Source organism: Rattus rattus, chromosome 9 (assembly GCF_011064425.1).
Source record: "Rattus rattus isolate New Zealand chromosome 9, Rrattus_CSIRO_v1, whole genome shotgun sequence".
NCBI classification, from domain to species: domain Eukaryota; kingdom Metazoa; phylum Chordata; class Mammalia; order Rodentia; family Muridae; genus Rattus; species Rattus rattus.
In genome coordinates, this window is record NC_046162.1 from 55772468 (window position 1) to 55792375 (window position 19908).

The 19908-nt window shown below is 48.6% G+C and overlaps 1 protein-coding gene across 1 annotated transcript; it reads right to left on the reverse strand.

Annotated features, from left to right (window-relative positions):
* Positions 1–14922: 14922 nt before the first annotated feature.
* On the reverse strand, positions 14923–15690 carry Lrrc3c (leucine rich repeat containing 3C). The gene has a single exon (XM_032912636.1). The coding sequence runs from the start codon at positions 15688–15690 to the stop codon at positions 14923–14925; it is 768 nt and encodes a 255-aa protein (XP_032768527.1).
* Between the last annotated feature and the right edge of the window lie 4218 nt (positions 15691–19908).

A 19908-nucleotide genomic window follows, 5' to 3' on the forward strand; every position in this document is an offset into this window, starting at 1 on the left:
GTGTGAATGTGAGTGTGGTGTGTGAATGTGTGTGCGTGCAAGTGTGAGGTGTGAATGTGAGTGTGAATGTGTGTAGGTGTGAGGGTGTGTGTGTGGTGTGGTGTATGTGGTGTGTGTGTGATGTGTGAGTGTGTGAGTGTGTAAGTGTGGTGTAAATGTGGTGTGAATGTGTATAAGTGTGAGGGGTGTGCGTGATGTGAATGTGTGTGTGTGTGAGTATGTGTGGTGTGAGCGTGTGTGTAAGTGTGAGAATGTGAATGTGTGTGTGAGGTGTGTGTGTGGGAGTATGTGTGTGTATAAGTGTGAGGGGGTGTGTGAGTGTGTGTGTGGGTGTGCAAGTGTGTATATGAGTGTGAGTGAGTGTAAGTGTGCCAGTTGTGCGAATGCGTGAGTGTGAGTGTGTGTGAGCCTATGAGTGTGTGTGAGTGTGTGGTTTGAATAGTTACACTTGTCATGATGCACTTGTAAAAGTCAGAGGACAATTTTGGAGTCAAGTATTTCTTCCCACTTTTATGTAGTATCCAGAAAGTGAACCGCTCAAGGGGAAGAGAACAACGCAATAGGTTAGACTTTCTGAGCAATCTGTGTTCAGGGGAATATAGGTAAGAATTTAATTTGCAGTTGAAAAAATGTGTGTATATATGTATACACACATAGGTGAATTTGGCTAATCTGTAAGAATTGTGTGTGTGTGTGTGTGTGTGTGTGTGTGTGTGTGTTGAATCTATCTGTGTAGCCAAGGGTGACCTTGAACACAATCCTCTTGCCTCGGCCTCTTGAGTTTTGAGGCTACAAAACTTGAATTGGCTACACCTATCTCTGTAAGAACTTTTTTTTTTTTTTTTTTTTTTTTTTTCGGGCTGGGGACCGAACCCAGGACCTTGCGCCTCCTAGGCAAGTGCTCTACCACTGAGCCAAATCCCCAACCCCCTCTGTAAGAACTTTTAAGTTCTTATTTTATTTGTGTTCATTTTATGTGTGAGTGTTTACTTGCACATATGTAAGTGTGACAAGAAGACAGTATTAGAGCCCCTCGATCTGTAGCTATAGGTAGTAAGGAGCCACCACATGGGTGCTGGGAACTAAACCCCGGTCCTCTGCAGGAGCAGCCAATGCTTGCTTGATTATTTATTTATTTATTCATATTTCATGTCTATGAGTACACTGTACACTGTAGCTGTCTTCAGACACACCAGAAGAGGGCATTGGATCCCGTTACAAATGGTTGTGAGCCACCATGTGGTTGCTGGGAATTGAACTCAGGACCTCTGGAAGAGCAGTCAGTGCTCTTAACCACTGAGCCATTTCTCCAGTACTTAGGCTGGCCTTTGTTTTTAATTATGTGTATGTGTGCGTGTGTATGTAGGTGCTCATGGAGGCCAAGGGCGTGGGATCCCCCTGGAGTTGGAGTTACCGTAGGTAGAAGCTGCCTAAGGTGAGCTAAGCCACCTTCCAGCTCCTGTAAGAATTCCTGAGGTCAGGCTAGAGACCTGAGGGTGGGAGAGGGGGAGGGGCAAAATAAACAAACAAACAAACCTTGAAAACTTTCAAAGTCAATTAAAGTGGCTTAATCCCAAACTGAAAACAGTTGTGGGAGGCCGTGGTGCTGCAGTTGGTGGTAGGCTTTGATCTTTATCGCCCTCTGGTGGTCAGTCTATGTAAATGCTAGCAGAGGCTCATCCCGGATTCTCTGACGCTGTACACATGCATAACGTATGTGCATGTGTATGTATGTATCATGCATTCATGCATACATGCATGTATGTGTTGCTACTTGGAACATGGAAATGGGAAAAGGAGGAAGTCCCCAGCTTCGTGCTCTTTGGCAAACTCGATGCCTCTTTCTGTCCCAGAGCTCTCTGAGGACAGACTTGGGCAGCAGGACAGAGCTTTCTTAGCACGTTTCTCCTTTCATTGCGGCTGACTTCACCCCTTGGAGTGGGCCAGCATAAGGAATGGAAAGCAGACCACAAGAGTCTGGATGGGAGTTGCTGATCCTGGCAAGAATGGGGAACTCTGGTGTCTGGAAGTCAGGGGGCAGAGGGGGTTCTGAAATGCAGGAGACAAGTATGCTGTGGGTTGTTGGGTAGCCGTATGGAGCAGCTGAGGGCAGCGACTCCTCACACAGACACATTCCCAGACTTTCTCTGGCAAGATGAGGAAAAGAGCCTGGAGGGAGATGCTGGGGCAGGAGGAAGCTGTTTTATATCTCACACCAGAGACTCAAGTTCTCAGCTTGCTTCTGCACCTCTCCTCTCCTCCCCTCCCTTCTTCCTTTTCTCTCCCCACCCTGTGTCTCTCTCCCCTTCTCCCCTTCTCCCCCTCTCCCCTTCTCCCCTCTCCCCTTAGTATATAATGCAGGCTGACCTCAAACTCCCAACTCCCCTGCCTCAGCCACTTGGGTGCTGGGATTATAGTACCCTACCACATCAGCTTGTTGTTTTCCCTCTTTTCCTTTCTCCCCCCACCCTTCCCCATCTCACATGCTGATGGAAACACAGAGACTACTGTTAGCATCCGCACCAACCTCTAGAAACCTCTTCTGTCAGCTGACCCCCGGGACCTTCTTGAGCACCTGAGGGGGTGGCAGTGACAGGTGTCAGAGCTCCTTGTGGATGGTGGGAGAGGCACAGCCTCCTCAGCTGGGATTGCTAGACCTGCTCAATGGGACATAGCGTCCAGACCCTCTCTGAAGAGACTGGGTCTCAGCCAGGCCTATCCCTAGGCTCCACTTTCTCTAACCACAGTTGCAGCAGGATGAAACATCTGAAGAGTGGCTATTGTTGGCCCGTGCACAAAACATGGAGAAATACTAGGGGTCACAGAGCTATGTGGCAAGGCTCTTGGCTTTCGGTATAGAGAAACTTGTCTGGGGTGTGTGTGTGTATGTGTGTGTGTGTGTGTGTGTGTGTGTATGTGTGTGTGTGCATGGTTGCACATATGCATGTGTGTGCACACACGTGCGTGCTTTTGTTTGTTTGTTTTTAGACGGGGTCTCACATAGCCTCCTCTGGCCTCAAACTCTCCATGTTGAGGCTAGCCTTGAACTACCGATCCTCCTTCTCAGCCTCCTGACTTCTGGGATTTCAGTCATTTGCCACCACAACCAGCTGTTTGCATATGTGGAAAGGCCAGAAAACAAAATCCCATCAGGGCTTAGTTGTCAACTCCTCATCCAGAGGTCCCTGAGCATGCCGACATGAAGGTGGAAGGACCTGGCTACTACTTGGAAGACATTCTGGCCTAGGATGGTTTCCATCTGCACAGGAGAGAAAGCAAAACAAACCCAATGAACAACACCCAGCCCCCACAAAACACTTTGCACTAAGAGAGTCATCGATTTCAGAAGTGACCGGCAGCAAAAATCTTAAAATTCAGCTCCACCCTCATCCTTGATGACTCTCGGGCTAGGGGTGAGCAGAACCCAGCAAGGATTAGAACTCAAACACCTAAGTTCAGTACAGAAGCCTGTTAGGAGCCGGCGAGGTGGCCCTGAAGTCCCCTATGCTTTTCGACTGTTGGAGGATTCATCCATGACAGCTAGATGACCTCAAGCTCAATTTTGTCCTCTTGTAGTCTCAGGCTTATCCTGAAACCCCAGGGGCCACACTGGCTGGCTCTAACACAGTTTTTAGATTTATTTATTTTATGTATATGAGTGTTTTGTCTGCATATATATTTATATGCCACATATGTGCATAAACACACACACACACACACACACACACACACACACACACACTCACGCCTGGGGAGGCCAGAAGAAAGCATGAAATCCCTTGGAACTATAGTTATAGATGGCTGTGAGCCACATGTGGGTGTTGGGAACTGAATCCAGGTTTCTCTACAAGAACAAAAGATGGTTTTAACTCCTGAGCCATCATCTCTCTAAGCCCTTGAATAGTAATTCACGATTTAAGAAATCCTTTTCTTTTCATGTTTATGTGTGTGTGTGTGGTATCCATGTGCATGCATGTTCATGTGTGTCCGCTTGCATGCACTTGTGGAGACTTGAAGGTAGTTTTGGGAGTCTTTGTTGATTGGTCTCTTTCTCATTCATCAAGGCAAGGGCTCTCAGTTGAAGTCCTCAATACCAGTCAGCCTGCTCCAGGGAGTCCGTCCTCACCTTCTAATGCTGTGACTACAGGTAAGTCACCATGCCACCCAACATTACAAAGATTCAGGAGATCCAAGCTCTAGCCCAGTGCCTTCCGCTTGCAGAACAAATGCTTTACCTCCAGGCCATCTTGCTAATCTCTGCCTTTAATGTTTGTTTTTATTTTATGTCTCGGAGGGTTTTGCCTTTGTATATGCATAGCACCATGTACCCTCAGAGGCCAGAAGGGGGGCATCCGATCTCCTGGAACTGGAACTACAGGTGTAAACTGACTTGTGGATGCTGGGAATCAAACCCACAGCCTCTGCAAGAGCAGAAAGTGCTTTTAGCCCCTGAGCCATCTCTCCAGCCCCTTACCGTGAGTTTTTTTTTCTTTTTTCTTTTTTTTTTTTTTTCGGAGTTGGGGACCCAAACCAGGGCCTTGCGCTTGCTAGGCAAGCGCTCTACCACTGAGCTAAATCCCCAACCCCTACCGTGAGTTTTTATTTGTTGTGCTTTTGCTGATAAACTATCTTTCCTTTTTGTATGACAATTTAGTACTTGTTTGTCGCGCCCACCTCGGCCAGCAAGGAAGACGCAACACGATCGGATTCTTCTCAACAGCCTTTATTGCAGGACCACCTCATTGCTGATACGGGGACCTCGAGCGGCAAAAACGCTCGCCTTATATACACAACAGGCTGGGGCTATGCTAATTGTCTTTCAGGGATTGGCGGAGCACAAATCACCCCACTATCACCCCTGCTACTTGTCCTCCAGGGATTGGCGGAGCATGAACCACCCTATTAGCATGGTACTACCCCGGCCAGATTGACGCCAGGTGCAAACCCGAGCATGCGCAGTACTGTTGTTCACCACAGGAGGGCGCCGGATCACCTCATCCTATGGCGCCCTGGCAAGATGTAGGCGCCATCTTTGTTTTACCGCGAAGCTCCCTACATTTTTTGTTTAATAAAATGACTGGTCTAGATCAGGGTGTCACGCCAATATGTCATTGCTCCTGTCTTAGGTCGTTCCTGATGATGACTCGGCCTTACCCGTCGTTAGGTTACCCTATCGCCACCGGGCCCCGTGTCTTAGGTTGGTCCGAGCTCGAGGAAAGTTGCCCGTCTCTGGATACAATGACTCCACATGACAGTGACAAAAATGATCTAGGGCGAACTCTTAATCTTTCAAAGAGGCCAGCCATATGTTGGGAGAAGCACCATTTTCAATGGTGATCATAGCCTGGTAAACAACCGCTTTGTGTCTGGCATGTTCTCTTTTTAAATGGCCAATAACCAGAGACATACTCCGCATCCCAGGAGGACAATAGTTTCCCAGGCAAACATGCCAGCCCACTCCTTAAAAAAGGAGAAAGCATTGGTGATTCATGAGGTAAAATTTTCAACTGTGATGGGGTCCAATCTAGTGCTGTTAAGGACAGCAATCTGCATCAGCAATTGTCTTGATAGTTGCTCTGCTTTCATGGACCAGTTTCCTTTCAGATAATTCGAGATTTCTTTGCTCTGGTGAGAATGCTGAGAAAAGTTAGCTTGCAAAGGAGTAATGCATAAACCTCTAAGGGAGGAAACGCAGGACAGCTGTGTCATATGATACAGTGCTTCAATTTGTTCTTGAATTAAATCTATCCTTTGATTGGCTAATAGAAGGCCAGATGCCAAATGGGTATTAAATTCTTCTTGTATCTCTAGCGCCACTGCAGTTCTTTCTACAATCTGATTGACAGTCTCAGCCGTCTGCATTGTTTAGTCATGGTTATTGCGGCTGTAGTAGCTGCGGCAGCAGACAGCACAATAGCTGAAATTATAGCTGCTGTAATTCCAAAATCTCTTCTGGCTCTTAGCAAATTAAGGATAGGAAAGCTATCTGGGTTTGCCTCCACTGGGATTGGCACAAAGGAGGGAATCTTGACCATCACTGCGGTGTCGTTGGTGCCATCCCAGCATTCAGCTAAATAGCAGACTACATCATGAGCTATTACAATTTAAAACATCCTTGCTTACATTAGAGCTTATCAGAAAGAAAAAAGGTGATCTAACACATACTGAAGTACTAGTGGCAGTATCATTTGCCAAAAGGTTATTATATTGATCAACCTGGTATCATTTTTTCTGGTAGCTGAAACATTATACAGTGTGAAGTTCTCACCCATCAACCTAGCAAAGGGGGTCAGGGATGTATATGCCCCTTGTTCATTGGACAGCACCCACTGAAACCAAGGCCAGAGATTTTCCATGCCAGACTTATTCTGTTTCCAATTAAATTGTGTTTTGCCAAGAGGTGGGGAAAACTCAAATCCTGGCAAGAATTGTTTTGCTCTATGAAATGGACTCTGACATGGGGTAAAATCAGGTGGGAACTCTTGATATGGGGGGCAAGTGGGTAAGACTCTACGACAGGTAGAGTTATGCTGTGTATACCTGGGTGTGATGGGAACGCTACAATTATGCATCATAATCAGTGTTGTAATGTTCAAATCAGCAGAACTATTGACTGATGTGTTCCTGCTGGCTGAAGAGACCCCCTGGGTATTTTGACTCAAAGCAGCCAGGATGATCCTGGTGTCCACTGTACTGCCACTCATAGGATCCAACCAATTAGCTAATGTGGCTCTACGCAACCAAACACAGGGCAGGGAAGAGTTCTTAACAGTAAAACATAAGGTATGTGACAGAGAAAAGTTAGTGGTGGCATACCGTTGGGGCATTTCTCCATTTGGCACTATACAGAGAACATCATGCAAACAGGAGGTGGAGAAAAAGGTTGGCAAAACAGTAGAATGCTATGAACTGGCATGGTAAGGTACTGGCCAGGATCTGGCAATAGCCCACAAGATGAGTGACTCAGCCTGTATTACCATTCCCAGTAGTAATAGGGCTCGTAGTCTCATCTTCAGGAAGAGCAGAAGGCAATTTTCGAGTCAAGCACTCAGGTACCCAAATTGGATTTTCTTGATTCTGTGGAAAAACACAAATCGCTCCCCTAGATCTCGAAATCACGGGATCTGGGCCACGCCATTCATCAGTTAAGACATCCTTCCACTTTACTTCTGCATTAGTCATAGGTGTAGTAGCAGCATGGCGATCCGCGGCAGAGCAGCCATGCGAATCCAAAATTAAGAAATTTAGAGTAAAAAGAGCTAAAGAAAGTTGTTCTTTTGGTGTTCGGCCGCTGGCAATTCCCTCATTTTGTTTTTGTATAAGCTCTTTTAAGGTACGATGTGCTCTTTCCACAATTCCTTGACCCTGGGGATTGTATGGTAATCCTGTAGTATGACCGACCTGCATTGTCTGGCAAAATGTCTGAAAGGACTTTGCTGTGTAGGCAGGCCCGTTGTCTGTCTTGAGACTATCAGGCTTTCCCCAGGCTGCCCATGCCTCTAAGCAATGACTAATGGCATTACGAGCCTTTTCACCAGTCATCAGAGTAGCGTGTATAATACCGGAACAGGTATCAACAGAAACATGAGCATATTTTAAATTTCCAAATTGAGATATGTGTGTGACATCCATCTGCCAAAGTTTTAGCGGGATCAGACCACGAGGGTTAATCCCCACATGAGGAGGGTGGTGAAATTGAACACAATTCTGGCAACGTAACACCACATCATGGGCTGTAGCTCTAGAGATTTTAAAGTTTTGTTGAAGAGTAAAGTCAGGAACATGAAACTTTTGATGAAATTCTCTAGCGAGATCAACCAGAGCAGCATGAAAAGTAAACTCTCTACGAGTACTAGCATCCACCAGGGCGTTATTACTGGTCATGGGATCAGGCAAACTAGTATGGACTCGAATATGTTGTATGAAAAATTTATTTTTTCTGGCCCAAATCAATTTTTGTAATTCTAAAAGAATTTGACATATGGTACTAGTCGACCGAATTGGCCCTGCAATTTCAAGTGAGCACACAGCATTAACTACATAAGCAGAGTCAGAAATTAAATTCAAAGAATCATGAAATCTTTTAAAAACTTCCAATACAATTTTACATTCTGTAATTTTGGGGGTGCCTGGACTGTATTGAATTAAGACTGGTTCTTGAGAATCAACCATATAGGCACCTATACCTGTTTTGGAGCCATCTGTATAAATATCTAACGCTCCAGACAAAGGCTCTGAGGCAGTGACCTTAGGAAAGATCACTGGATGTTCAGTAAAAAATTGTAGCAAAGGATCCTTAGGATCGCCCTGCAGAGCCCTATATATTTGAGGGCCCTGGGGACGTGGGCCCCGTTGTCCGTTTTTTGGTCGTGCACCACCATATCCTGTCAATAGGGGTCGGCCATCCAAGTCCTTCACAGATCGACACTCATTTGCCCAGTGGTTTCCTTTCTTACACCGTGGACATAGTCCAGGTTGCTTGGGTCTATTGCTAATTCTCCCCTTATTCCTTTCAGGACACTGTCTTCGATAACGCCCTTTATGGCCACATTTGAAACAGGTATCCGTGGTGGCGGTTTTCCCTAAGTGCATCATAGCTGCCGCTAGGCCAGCATTAGTCAATGGTCCTCCCAGTTCCCTGCAGACTTTCATCCAAATTTCTAAACCTTTATGTTTGTATGGGGTTATAGCAGTCCTACATTCTTTTGTACATTGCTCATACACTAACTGTTTAATGAGAGGCATGGCCGTATCAGGATCTCTGAAGATCTTGGTAGCGGTCTCTACCATGCGGGCTACAAAGTCTGAAAACAGCTCCGTTGGCCCTTGCAGAACCTTGGTAAGGTTCCTGGAGACTGCGCCCCTATTAGGCAGTGCTTTCCATGCCTTGATGGCTATTTCATTAATTTGGCTATAAACTTGTTCTGGATAACCAGTCTGGTCCAGAGCGAATCTCCCTAGACCCAATAGCATGTCAGCGTCCCAATGTCTCTGAGGGTCTACTCCTGAGGCCAGATTAATGGCGGCCTGAGTGTTAGCATATTCATAAAGGTAAGATTTCCAATCCAAGTATTGACCTGAGGAGAGGCAGGCTTTAGCCAGACTCCCCCAATCCCCAGGGATGAGGCAATATCTAGCAATAGCCTCAATTTGAGCCACAACAAAAGCTGCACTGATAGGGGTTGGGGATTTAGCTCAGTGGTAGAGCTCTTGCCTAGCAAGCGCAAGGCCCTGGGTTCCGTCCCCAGCCCCGAAAAAAAAAAAAAAAAAAAAGCTGCACTGACCCCATAGGTTCTGACAGATTCTGCCAATTGCTTTATGGTCTTTTTTTTTTTTTTTTTATTTTTTTTTTGAAATCAACGGGTTCATGATACCCCAACCCCGCTTTATGGTCTTAAAATCAATGGGTTCATGATACCGATGCCCGTTAGCATCCAGAAATACTGGAAAACTTAATCCCATCTCTTTCCACACCTCTGGGCAATAGGAAGTACCTTTTGCAGGCTTCACCATGCTTTTATGTTGAGGGTTATATGGAGGTGCTGTTGGTATAACCGCTTTCTTGCCTAATTGTCTGCCTCGTTGCCACATGGTGTTAGCGTGCGGCCATCCTGGATCATCTCTCTCTCTCATACTGAGCAGCCTCTTCCTTGAGATCAGCCTCATCATCCTCACTAAGCTCTGAATCATCTGACATTCCTAAGGTCAAGGCTTTTAAAGAGGGATATATCTTATTTGTTTCCTGGTCCTGATTATCCCCTTTTTTTATCTCTGCCTTCTCTCTGTTCCTTTTGTATCCTTTTCTTTTCTTTTCTTCCTTTGGGACCTTTTCTCCCTCCCACATACTTTCTTGTTGCTCTGCAAGGATTTTCTGACCTGTCCTAATGGCTTCCTCACATCGTCTATCCTCTAAGCAGGCACGGACCATTCGCCAAAGAGGTTTTGATCCGGGCTTAAGCTTGCCCTCTGTGGCTTCTTTATCCAGATCTTTTCCCAATTTGTCCCATGCTCGCAAGGTAAGAGATCCCGATACTATAAACCATGGAGCACAACGGTCGCATTCATCAAGAAAGCTCGACAGGATTTTCCTTTCGATTTTGAGCTTATGCTGATTGAGGAGTTCCTGGAGAGCTGTCAGGAGTGGGCTGGAATGTGAGTTTCCCATACTCAATGCACTTATTTTTTTTTTTTTTATTATTCTTTTTTTTTCGTAGCTGGGGACCGAACCCAGGACCTTGTGCTTGCTAGGCAAGTGCTCTACCACTGATCTAAATCCCCAACCCCTCAATGCACTTATTTACGAGTGGTCTTACGAGCAGGGTGGGCTGACGTGTTTGTTTACACACGACTTCGTAGCCTGGCACTTGTTGGCTATTCCCAGCAAATGCACTCCCGTCTAGGACTGTGGCAATTCAAAAAAAAACAAATCCACCACACAAAGAAGAAAAGAAACAAAATTACAAGTCCTACCCACAAAGGATCAATTGGAAACAACACTGCTGTAGACCACAGACTTTATAGCCTCTAAACCCATCGTCTCTGCTTACCTCCAGAGAACTTTATCATCCCTTACCCGGGAACTTACCGACGTCGCTGTCGCCGTCGCTGTCGCCGTCGCCGTCGCTGTCCTGGAACTGAAGAGTCCTGAATCCACGAGGATGTCCTCGTTCCCCGTACGGGCCACCAGGTTGTCGCGCCCACCTCGGCCAGCAAGAGAAGATGCAACACAATCAGATTCTTCTCAAAGCCTTTATTGCAGGACCTCGAGCGGCAAAAGCGCTTGCCTTATATACAAACAGGCTGGGGCTATGCTAATTGTCTTTCAGGGATTGGCAGAGCACGAATCACCCCACTATCACCCCTGCTACTTGTCCTCCAGGGATTGGCGGAGCATGAACTACCCTATTAGCATGGCACGGCCCCGGCCAGGTTGACACCAGGTGCAAACCCGCACATGCGCAGTACTGTTGTTCACCACGGGAGGGCGCCGGATCACGTCATTATCCTACGGCCGCCCTGGCAAGGGGACAAGCCTGCTCATGCGGGATAAGTTGTTTACATCCAGACGGGGCTTTTGGATTTTCGAGACAGGGTCTCTCTGTAGCTCTGGCTGTCCTGGAACTCACTCTGTAGACCAGATCGGCCTCAAGCTGAGTCTGTCTCCCCTCCTGAGTGCTGGGATTAAAGTTGCAAGCCACCACCACGCCCTGGCCTGGGTCCTCGGCTGAGCCAACTCTCTAGCCTAATTATTTTTACTTTTGAACATGTAACTCTGCACTTTCTTTTTGCACTAAGACCTACAAATTATACGGTAGGCTCTGTTTGGTGCTACTGTGCCTATCCTGGTAGGCCCACTACATAGAGGATTGCCCCTCTCCTCCTCCTCTCCGTCCCCCATTCTTGACTCTGACCACGCAAAGTCTAGCAGGTGGAGGATGTTTCTAGTCATCTTGGAGTCGAGTTTGCTACAAGTCTCAAACAGCTGTTTAAGGACTGTCTCCACGCCCCCCTTCCAAGACTAGCTGACTCCTTAAAATTCTGGGTCATCCCCAGGAAGATGAGATACTCCTGCACTTCCAGAAACAGGAAGCTTCCTGAAGGAGGCGAGTGAGCGTCCCTTCGAGCGCAAGCTTCAGTCAGTCTCTCGTTGAGGTGAAAGACAATCTCCCAGTTATGGCCTCATTTAAGACATTCTCCCTCCCTAGCAGCCCGCGATCCGGTCCTCGGGTGACCAGCCCGGTCCCCAGTCCTTTTAAATCCCCTTCTTTGCCTCTCTCCAGCACTGGAGTCATTGTCCATCCAGCTCCACCTCCAGATAGCGTCACTACAAAGGTGGCCGGTCGTCGTCCCCACCTCCGTCTCCGCCACACACCACACCTCCCGCCCCCTTCAGAGCTGCTTCGCTTTTCTGTTTTGGGCTGCTACAACAGAGACCTGGGCCCAGCCTAACCTCGAGCTTGCTTCAGCACCACTTTCCAGAATGCTTCTTTCCCACCCCGGCCACAGGCCACACGTATCCCTCCACCCCGTCCCTTCAGGTCAAAACTCACCCTCCTAAACCCCTCCTCCTACTGACTACCCCGCCCCACACAACTCAAGCCCCGCCCACTCTGCGTGCTGTCCCCTAAAGCAGTGCCCTCCAGCACCTGCAAACTCCTCACTGGGGCGGGATTAGAACTCTTTTTCCCTTTTGCAAGAAATCCGTCAGCGGTATCAAGCCCTTCAGCATCACCGCTCATCCTCCACCTTAGCTTCTAGCTCCGGAAACCCTGTTTGTTCAGGCCCATATTAAGCTCTGGGGGTCGGACCTAGCAACTGGCTTTCTACAGGGCTTCATCTTTAGGATCCTCTCCTAGGCACAGAACTTTCTGGGGCTTGTTGTTTTGCTTCGTTCCTCAGACACCCCTGGTCAGGGAACCATGGGTAGGTCAGGGTCTGGAGTGGAGTGTCCCCATTGCTTTGCCCCTTCCTCCAGAAGGGTGTCCAGCGTCTCCACACCTTTGACCACTACCCGTGGTCACTGTTCTGGCTTTTTTTTTCTTTTTTCTTTCTTTTTTCTTTTTTTTTAGTTTCCTGTAATTGGGGGGGGTGAAGCCTGGACCCTATTTTCCTCTTAGCTGCAACCTTGGCCCTACCGGGCTCTGTCCCACTACAGCAGGAGACTTGTTCTCACGCCCTTGCTTCAGGCCTCAGCTTCAGTGTCCGGGGCTTGCTCTCTGCCAAACCCCCTTTGTAGATAAGAAGGCTTTGGACAATTGTCTCCAGTGTTGGGGGTGACTTAGCTTGGTCAAGTTCAGAACTCCCCAGAGGAGAACTCTTCTAACTTTGATCTGAGTTTCTCAGGATTCTCTGAGGAATCAGCAGGGTGAGGAAGCTGATGGTGGAAGGCTTCCGGGCCTCTTCTCCCTTTCTACTCCTTTCCAGGGACAGCCAGCTCCAGGAAGTTGCCTATTCGTGCTAGGCTGGGGCCTATCCCCAGGTGTCTGGAATCTTGCCTTAGAGTGGAGCTGGGTATCTGAACTCAGCATGTCCAGGCAGAGGAGGTTAGTTTTGACATACTGGGTCCCTTGGAGAGGCTTACCTTTCTCTTCCTGGTCAGGCCATAGATATAATATCAGCGAGGCTACCTACGGGTTTCACAGGTGTATCTTAGAACCCGCTCTATCCTCCCTGAATCTTGGCAAGGCTGGAGACTGGGGAAGCCAGGCCACCTTCTCTCCAGCCTTCCTCACACTTTCGAGTCCACCCGCACTACTTCATAGACTCTCTCCTACTGCTGGACTCCAGTGTCAGGGGCCAAAGCAGGAGAGAGATGGGTGGGCATGTAGCTCAGTGGGAGCAACCCACAGAGATGGGAGGTGAAGGCAGGACTCCACATTCTTCCTGCTCCTCTCTGCATACCACATATGCTCAGTAAAATGAACAAAGAAACAGACCAACCAAGCTCATAAAAGGTTTTTTTTTTTCTCATTTGTTCAATGATACTCTGGGGTCTTTGCTCAACCCCCAAATTGTTGTCATCCATATCCAGTTCAATCTCTAAATGGGGCCATCTTTCCTCCAGGGGAAAGGGCTCGGGGAAACTGCCAGTGTACAAAGGAAAGGGCAGGAGGACGGGGAAATTTTGGGAAAGGAAGTAGGGGACCTTGATAGAGGTCCTTGATAGGGGACACAGGGAGAAGAGTTTGGGAACAGAGAGGTGAGAAGCAAGGTGGAGAAGAGGTAGGGGGAGCAAAGGAAGAGCCCAGAGGCCCTGACCTGCACCTCAATTGACCGCACCCTTGCTTTCTGTTCTCACCTCATATTGCTTCCACCATCCCTCGACTTTCTCCACACCCTCCCTCCCACTAGCAAGGCTGGTCCTGTGGCCACCCACATGTTCCACATCTTCTCATAGCGTCCTTTCTTTTCTGCCTCTTCTTCCCAAAGCCCTCATTCTGGGTGGCTCTTAGTGTGTGTGTGTGTGTGTGTGTGTGTGTGTGTGTGTGTGAGAGAGAGAGAGAGAGAGAGAGAGAGAGAGAGAGCATGCATGCACGTGTACACGTTGTTCATCAGCTCTCTCCCCATTCTTTCAGCCTCCAGTGGCCCACCAAACCTGGAGCATATTGATCTGATTAGTCTGACCAGCCAATGAGCTCTAGGATCTGTTTGCCTCTCCCCCAGCCCCCAGCACTGGGTTTGCAGACACCCACCCTACGTACGCCCAGACTTTAAGGGGAGACTAGAGATCTGAGCTCAGGTCCTCCTGCTTGCAGGACAGACACTTTATCGTGAAGCATCTCCCTAACCCCCCAAAACCATCATTCTTTTGGGGTCATTACACACATCTGTATGGCGAGGCCTCTGTGGTCACCTGCAGCCTCCTATAGCCACTGGCTTCTCCCTCTGAGCTGCTGCACACCCAGATGGCTGTCCCTTCTGCCGCCCCCACCTCTGCCCCGTGGATTCGGGAACTTTGGATTCTCTGAGTTTAGCACAATCTCAGTATAGGAGGTACCCTCAAATCCAGACGCCAAAGTGTTCCAGAGAATGATGGAGGGAGGGACGGAAGAAGGGAGAGAGAGAGAGAGAGAGAGAGAGAGAGAGAGAGAGAGAGAGAGAGCACCACAGAAGATGTTTAGGGATGCAGGAAGATATAGAACAGCAATTCTCAACCTTCCTAACGCTGCAGCCCTTCAACACTTGTTGTGATCCCCCAACCATAAAATTAGTTTCGTTGCTTCTTCATAATTATAATTTTGAAACTGATATGAATTGTATTGTAAATATTTGATATGCAGGATATCTGATAGGTGACCCCTGTGAAAGGGTCATTGCACCCCCTACCCCATCCCCCGTTTGAGAACCGCTGGTATAGAGAGAGGACATGGGACAGATAAAAGGCTGGGGCACAGGGCCAAGAGCTTGGAGTGCTTCCGGTCTTCAGAGCACTGTGCTGAGCGTAGAGGAATCCTCTGAGCGCACAGGCTGCACAGGAGGAGCCCGCTTGACCGGGCGCCGCGTCTCATCCCGGTTCTGCCACACATAGTGGATCAGATAAGCCACTACCAGTGTCAGCCAGCCCCCCATGGTGACTAACAGGGCCACGTCCGTGCTCCTTCGGGTCCCACCTCGTCCGGTCCCACACAACTCTTCCTCCCCGGTGAGCAGAAGGAACTCGTGTCCCACGAGATCTGGTCGGGCTTCTGGACCACACACAATGCCTGTCCCCGAGCCTGGGGCTAACCTCACGTGCCTGAGCACTTCCTGTAGGGCACAGTCGCAGCGCCATGGGTTGGCGGACAGGTTCACTTGGATCTGCAGCCCCACGAAGGCTGCCACAGGCACAGATGCTAGCTGGTTGGAGGAGAGGTCGAGGTGGCGCAGAGTGGCCTCCAGGCCCTGAAAAGCAGCCCCTGAGAGATGAACAAGGACGTTATGAGACAGGTCTAATTCCTCCAGGGCCGGCAGGTGCTGGAAGGCGCCAGCTGGCACTGATGCCAGCTGGTTGGCATCCAGGTAAAGCTTTCGGGTGTCGTTGGGGATACCGTTGGGCACGGCACTCAGGCCAGCCCGGCTGCAGCGGAATGTCTGTTCTCCGGCTTCTTCTGCTATGTAGCAGCCTTGGGGCAGCGTCTGGGGGCTGGACACAGAGCGCCCTGTGCCTATCACCAGCAGGAGGGGCAGGAGGCGAGGAGCTAGTAGGAGCATGGTCGCAGATAAACATAATCCCGGACTTGAGGAGAATCTGAGTAATAGACGAACCTATGACAGAGGACAAAGTTAGAATTCTATGTCCCATGAAGAGCTCTCCGATTAGAGTCCCTAGGTGGGATCTCTCTTGACCCAAGCCACACCTTTCCAGGCTTTCTGAACCCTAGGACAGTTGGTCTGTCCGACCGCATCCCTCTATCTCTTTCTGGCTGTCTCTCTGTCTCTTTCTCTGTCTCTCTCTCTCTCTCTCTCTCTCTCTCTCTCTCTCTCTCTCTCTCTCTCTCTCCAACAGGTCCCTGGGGAGGGGACTCCCTTAGACTTGGAACTTTTGGGTTCTATTGACTCTAGGTTAATCTATATAGTCCTTCTGTCCCTTTGCCCTGCTAAAATGGGCCTGAGGGGGATTCCCACGCTATTTCTTCTGCTTGCATATTCATTTCACTCACTGAAATAAACATTTTCGTCCTCTACGTACCAGTATGACTGCCAAGGGAGGCCAGGCGAACACCAGCGGTTCTGGTTGGCACTAGTGTCACAAGAGGGATTTATTAGTGATAGATCCCAGGGTGTCCAGTCAGACTACCCACGTAGGTAGCCGGTACCTCTGGCCCCGCCCTCTGAGCTCATCAACTCCCTTTTCTGGAAGCATCTACCCCAGCCTGCCCCAGCTCTGTGTTCTTGGCTCAGTTCACCTCTCCACCTCTTCTGCCTTCTCCTTCCTGCCTCTCACCCTGGTTGGTGGCTGAGTCCTCTCCTGTGCTGCCGCCTTCCTCCCAGAAGTAGCCCCCCTGCCAGTGGGCTCTGGAGACCCGCTTCCTCCTTCAGAAGTCCTGTTTGTTTGAGGCAGCTGGAAGCTGCGACCTGGGGCCCAAGAGTATAGAGTTTCCTGGCATATGACTCTAGGCCCCAGGTGTCAGATACCTGAGCCATGGCCTGGCCAGACAATGCCAAGAGAGAGCAGATCCCAGACCCTGATGTGAGGGAGACAGGCCTGGATTCCATTCCCTGCCCCGGACTTTTTCCCCATAACCCAGCAGTTGCTCTCTCCTATCAGCTGCTGAGATCCGCCTCCCAGAACCTCCTTTTCTTGCCTAGACCCTGACTGGCCAAAAGGATGGCGGCTTGGTTGCCCTGGGTGCAGAATCCTGCGATTCCACCTCAGTAACTTGCAACCCAAGCCCCCTCCCGCTATGTTTTTGTTCTCTGGTGCCTGTCTTTTCCTCAGAAACATCTAAAGAGAATGCCCCTGAATCTTCACAGGGCTAACCCTCTTGACCACCAGGCGACGCTGTGGTTCCGTTTCCGTTTGCTGTTGTAGACGGTCCCTCTAGGACTTGAGCCGGGTTCTTGAAGGCGCTTGGAGCCTGGTGTGGTGATTTTATGAGCTTTCCTGCCAAACTTTCACTCTGAACTAGGGACCTAGGAAGGAAGGATTTGAGGTCTGAAGAGTGTTTGGATGTACTTCTGAGACCTCGTGTCTGAACAAAGGCAGAATGTGGAGAGGCTCCATGAGGAATGGATGTGAGAGAGCTTGTAGTGCTATTTTCTTTACATCTCCCAGAACCGTCTGACTTTATTGCAACACCAAGACAGGTTTCCCTGCTCCATTCCCCTGTTGTGTTTTGCAGGGGCAGGGGTGACCCGAAGTCATAGATATGAATGGCTGTGTAGACTGGTTGGTCTCAGCTATGGGTCACAACACCTTGAGGGGGTTGTCAAACGACCCTTTCACAGGGGTCACCTAAGACTGCTGGAAACAGATATTTACATTACTATTTATAATGTAACACTAGCAAGATTACAGCCATGAAGTAGCAATGAAATTAATTTTATGGGTGGGGGACACCGTAACATGAGGAACTATATTAAACGGTTGTAGCATTAGAAAGGTTTAGAACCTTACTGGGTTGTTGTTGTTATTATTATTATTATTATTATTATTATTATTATTGTTTTTATTATCATTATATTTATAGTTTGATATTTTGTCTCGTTATGTAGCCCAGGCTGACCATATGCTATGTAGTCCAGGCTGGCCTTGAACTCACACTTCTTCCTTAGCTTCCCAAACCTTGCTGGGTTTTTGTAAGAGTTTGTGTTTGATCAGACACATAACTGTAGAGTCTGGTGCAAAATGAAATATGAGGGTTTTTGTTTATGAACTTAAGAATTTCAAGAGAGTAATAGTGCAAACCTAGCCCAAGGTTTCTCCAGGCATTGACATGGGCTCTCCTGGAACCATGGACACTATGTCATGAGACTGTCCCCGGGACTTACTTTTGAAAATGCAGTTTGAGAAGTATGATGGGGTTAGGACCGGATGGTAGGGTACCAGATGTTATCGCCTCTGGCGATGTACTGGCCTCTGACTCATCTTTGTTTTGTTGTTAGGGGCATCTGAAGATCAGGGTGTCTGTGTGTGTGTGTATGTTCCAATTTTCAGTACTGAATGAGAGGCCAACTAAGATGTTCTTGGGTCCCCAGCATATTTCCAATCCTTCTTCAAGCCTGGGACTGCAATGACTTATTCTTCAAGGTCTCTTCATCCTAACGACTGTTTATGGGCCCCACCATTCTGCTACATCCCCTCTCCTGATAGCCTATGGGTGGTGGGAAGGAAGGATTTGAGGTCTGGAGAGTGTTTTGTGTGTACCTCTGAGCCCTCGTGTCTGAACAAAGTACACACACACACACACACTTTGTTGCTGGTGGCGTTGGTTCTGTTTGTTTGTTTTTGGGTTTTTTGTTTGTTTGTATTTATCCTGTGTGAGTTGCTTTTGAGTTAAGACTAGACACTGCCTACACACACACACACACACACACACACACACACACAATTTGTTGCTGGTGGTATTGGTTCTGTTTGTTTGGTCGGTTTTGGTTTTTTGTTGGTTTGTTTGCATTTGTCCTGTGTGAGATGCTTTCCAGTTAAGGTTAGACACTCTGCCACTGAATGCTTGGAAGTACATTTTTCAGCCTTCCCATCCTGGTGTTCTCTTACCCTGGCAGGGAGATGATCCAAGGACCAAGGGCTGAGTCTGGCTGTTGCTGGAGAGTTCTCTTGATGGACAAGGACATTTGCCAAGCCAAGAGTAGGACTGGCGTGTGCCACGCACAGAGCAGTTAAAAGAGCAGCTGGCAATCTGCCCACGGGAGAGGCCACCTGGAGTTGTGCTTATGGTTGATAAAGGGAGGCCAAGCCAGGGCTCAAGAAATGGGAGATCCGAGGGTTCTCGAAACCGTGCTTAGGACCGTGTACACTACGGCGTGCAGGCTAATAGAGGTCAGAGGAGAAGATGTGCTCATCCAGCCATTTTAGACAAAGATTTATGTGTATTATTTTTAAGAAAGTGTGTTATGTGTGTGTGTATTGGTGTGTGTGTGTGTATGTATGTGTGTGTGTGCATTCGCACACCTGTGTATTTGTGTGTGCTGGGGAGTGTGTCCATCGGAGTACAGAAGAGAATAGCAGACCCCCGGAGCTGGAGTTACAAGTGGTTGTGGAAAACTGGACATGGGTGCTGGGAACCGACCTCAGGTCCTCTGCAAACAGCAACAGGGGTCCTAAGCACGGAGCCATCTCTGCACACCTCCCCCCACATTTGGCTTCCTCATGCAGTGAGGACTTCCTGTCAGCCTGATGCTCAAGTATGTGAGGTGAAGAGTGTACTGACCAGTCCTCGGCCCTAGAGTGCTGCGCCTGTAGCCATGGTTCAAAACCAGTCTCCGTGTTGTGGACTCTCTGGGAGTGCTTTGAAAATCATTTGTGCCAGGGTTCATCTGGAACAATTACACCAATATTTTCATGCATTGCCTCTAGGCAATGTTTCTGGCTTTCCCCAGAGATTTCTTCTTTTTTTGGGGGGGTAGGGAGGGGTAGGATTTGAGACAAGGTTTCTCTGTGTAGTGCTGGAACTCAGTTTGCAGACCAGGCTGGACTTGAACTCACAGAGATCCTGCCTGCCTCTGCCTTCCAAGTGCTGAGATTAAAGGCGTGTGTCACTACCTAGGCATCCCCAGGAATTTCTAATGTGAGCCTGTGTTATGACTTGTCAGTTTAGGAACCACAGACATGTTGACATATGTCTTCTCCATACATTAATGTGACATTTGCCTTGATTGACATGTGTGTAAGGAGCTTGAAGCACAGAGAGACGATGTGGCTGAACCCTCTGACTTCCAGCTCGGTATCTAGCCCTCGTCTCCCTCGGTGAT

Bases quoted from the DNA above. Each gene is read 5' to 3' on its own strand.
- Lrrc3c (XM_032912636.1), bottom strand. From the start codon at position 15,690: ATGCTCCTACTAGCTCCTCGCCTCCTGCCCCTCCTGCTGGTGATAGGC.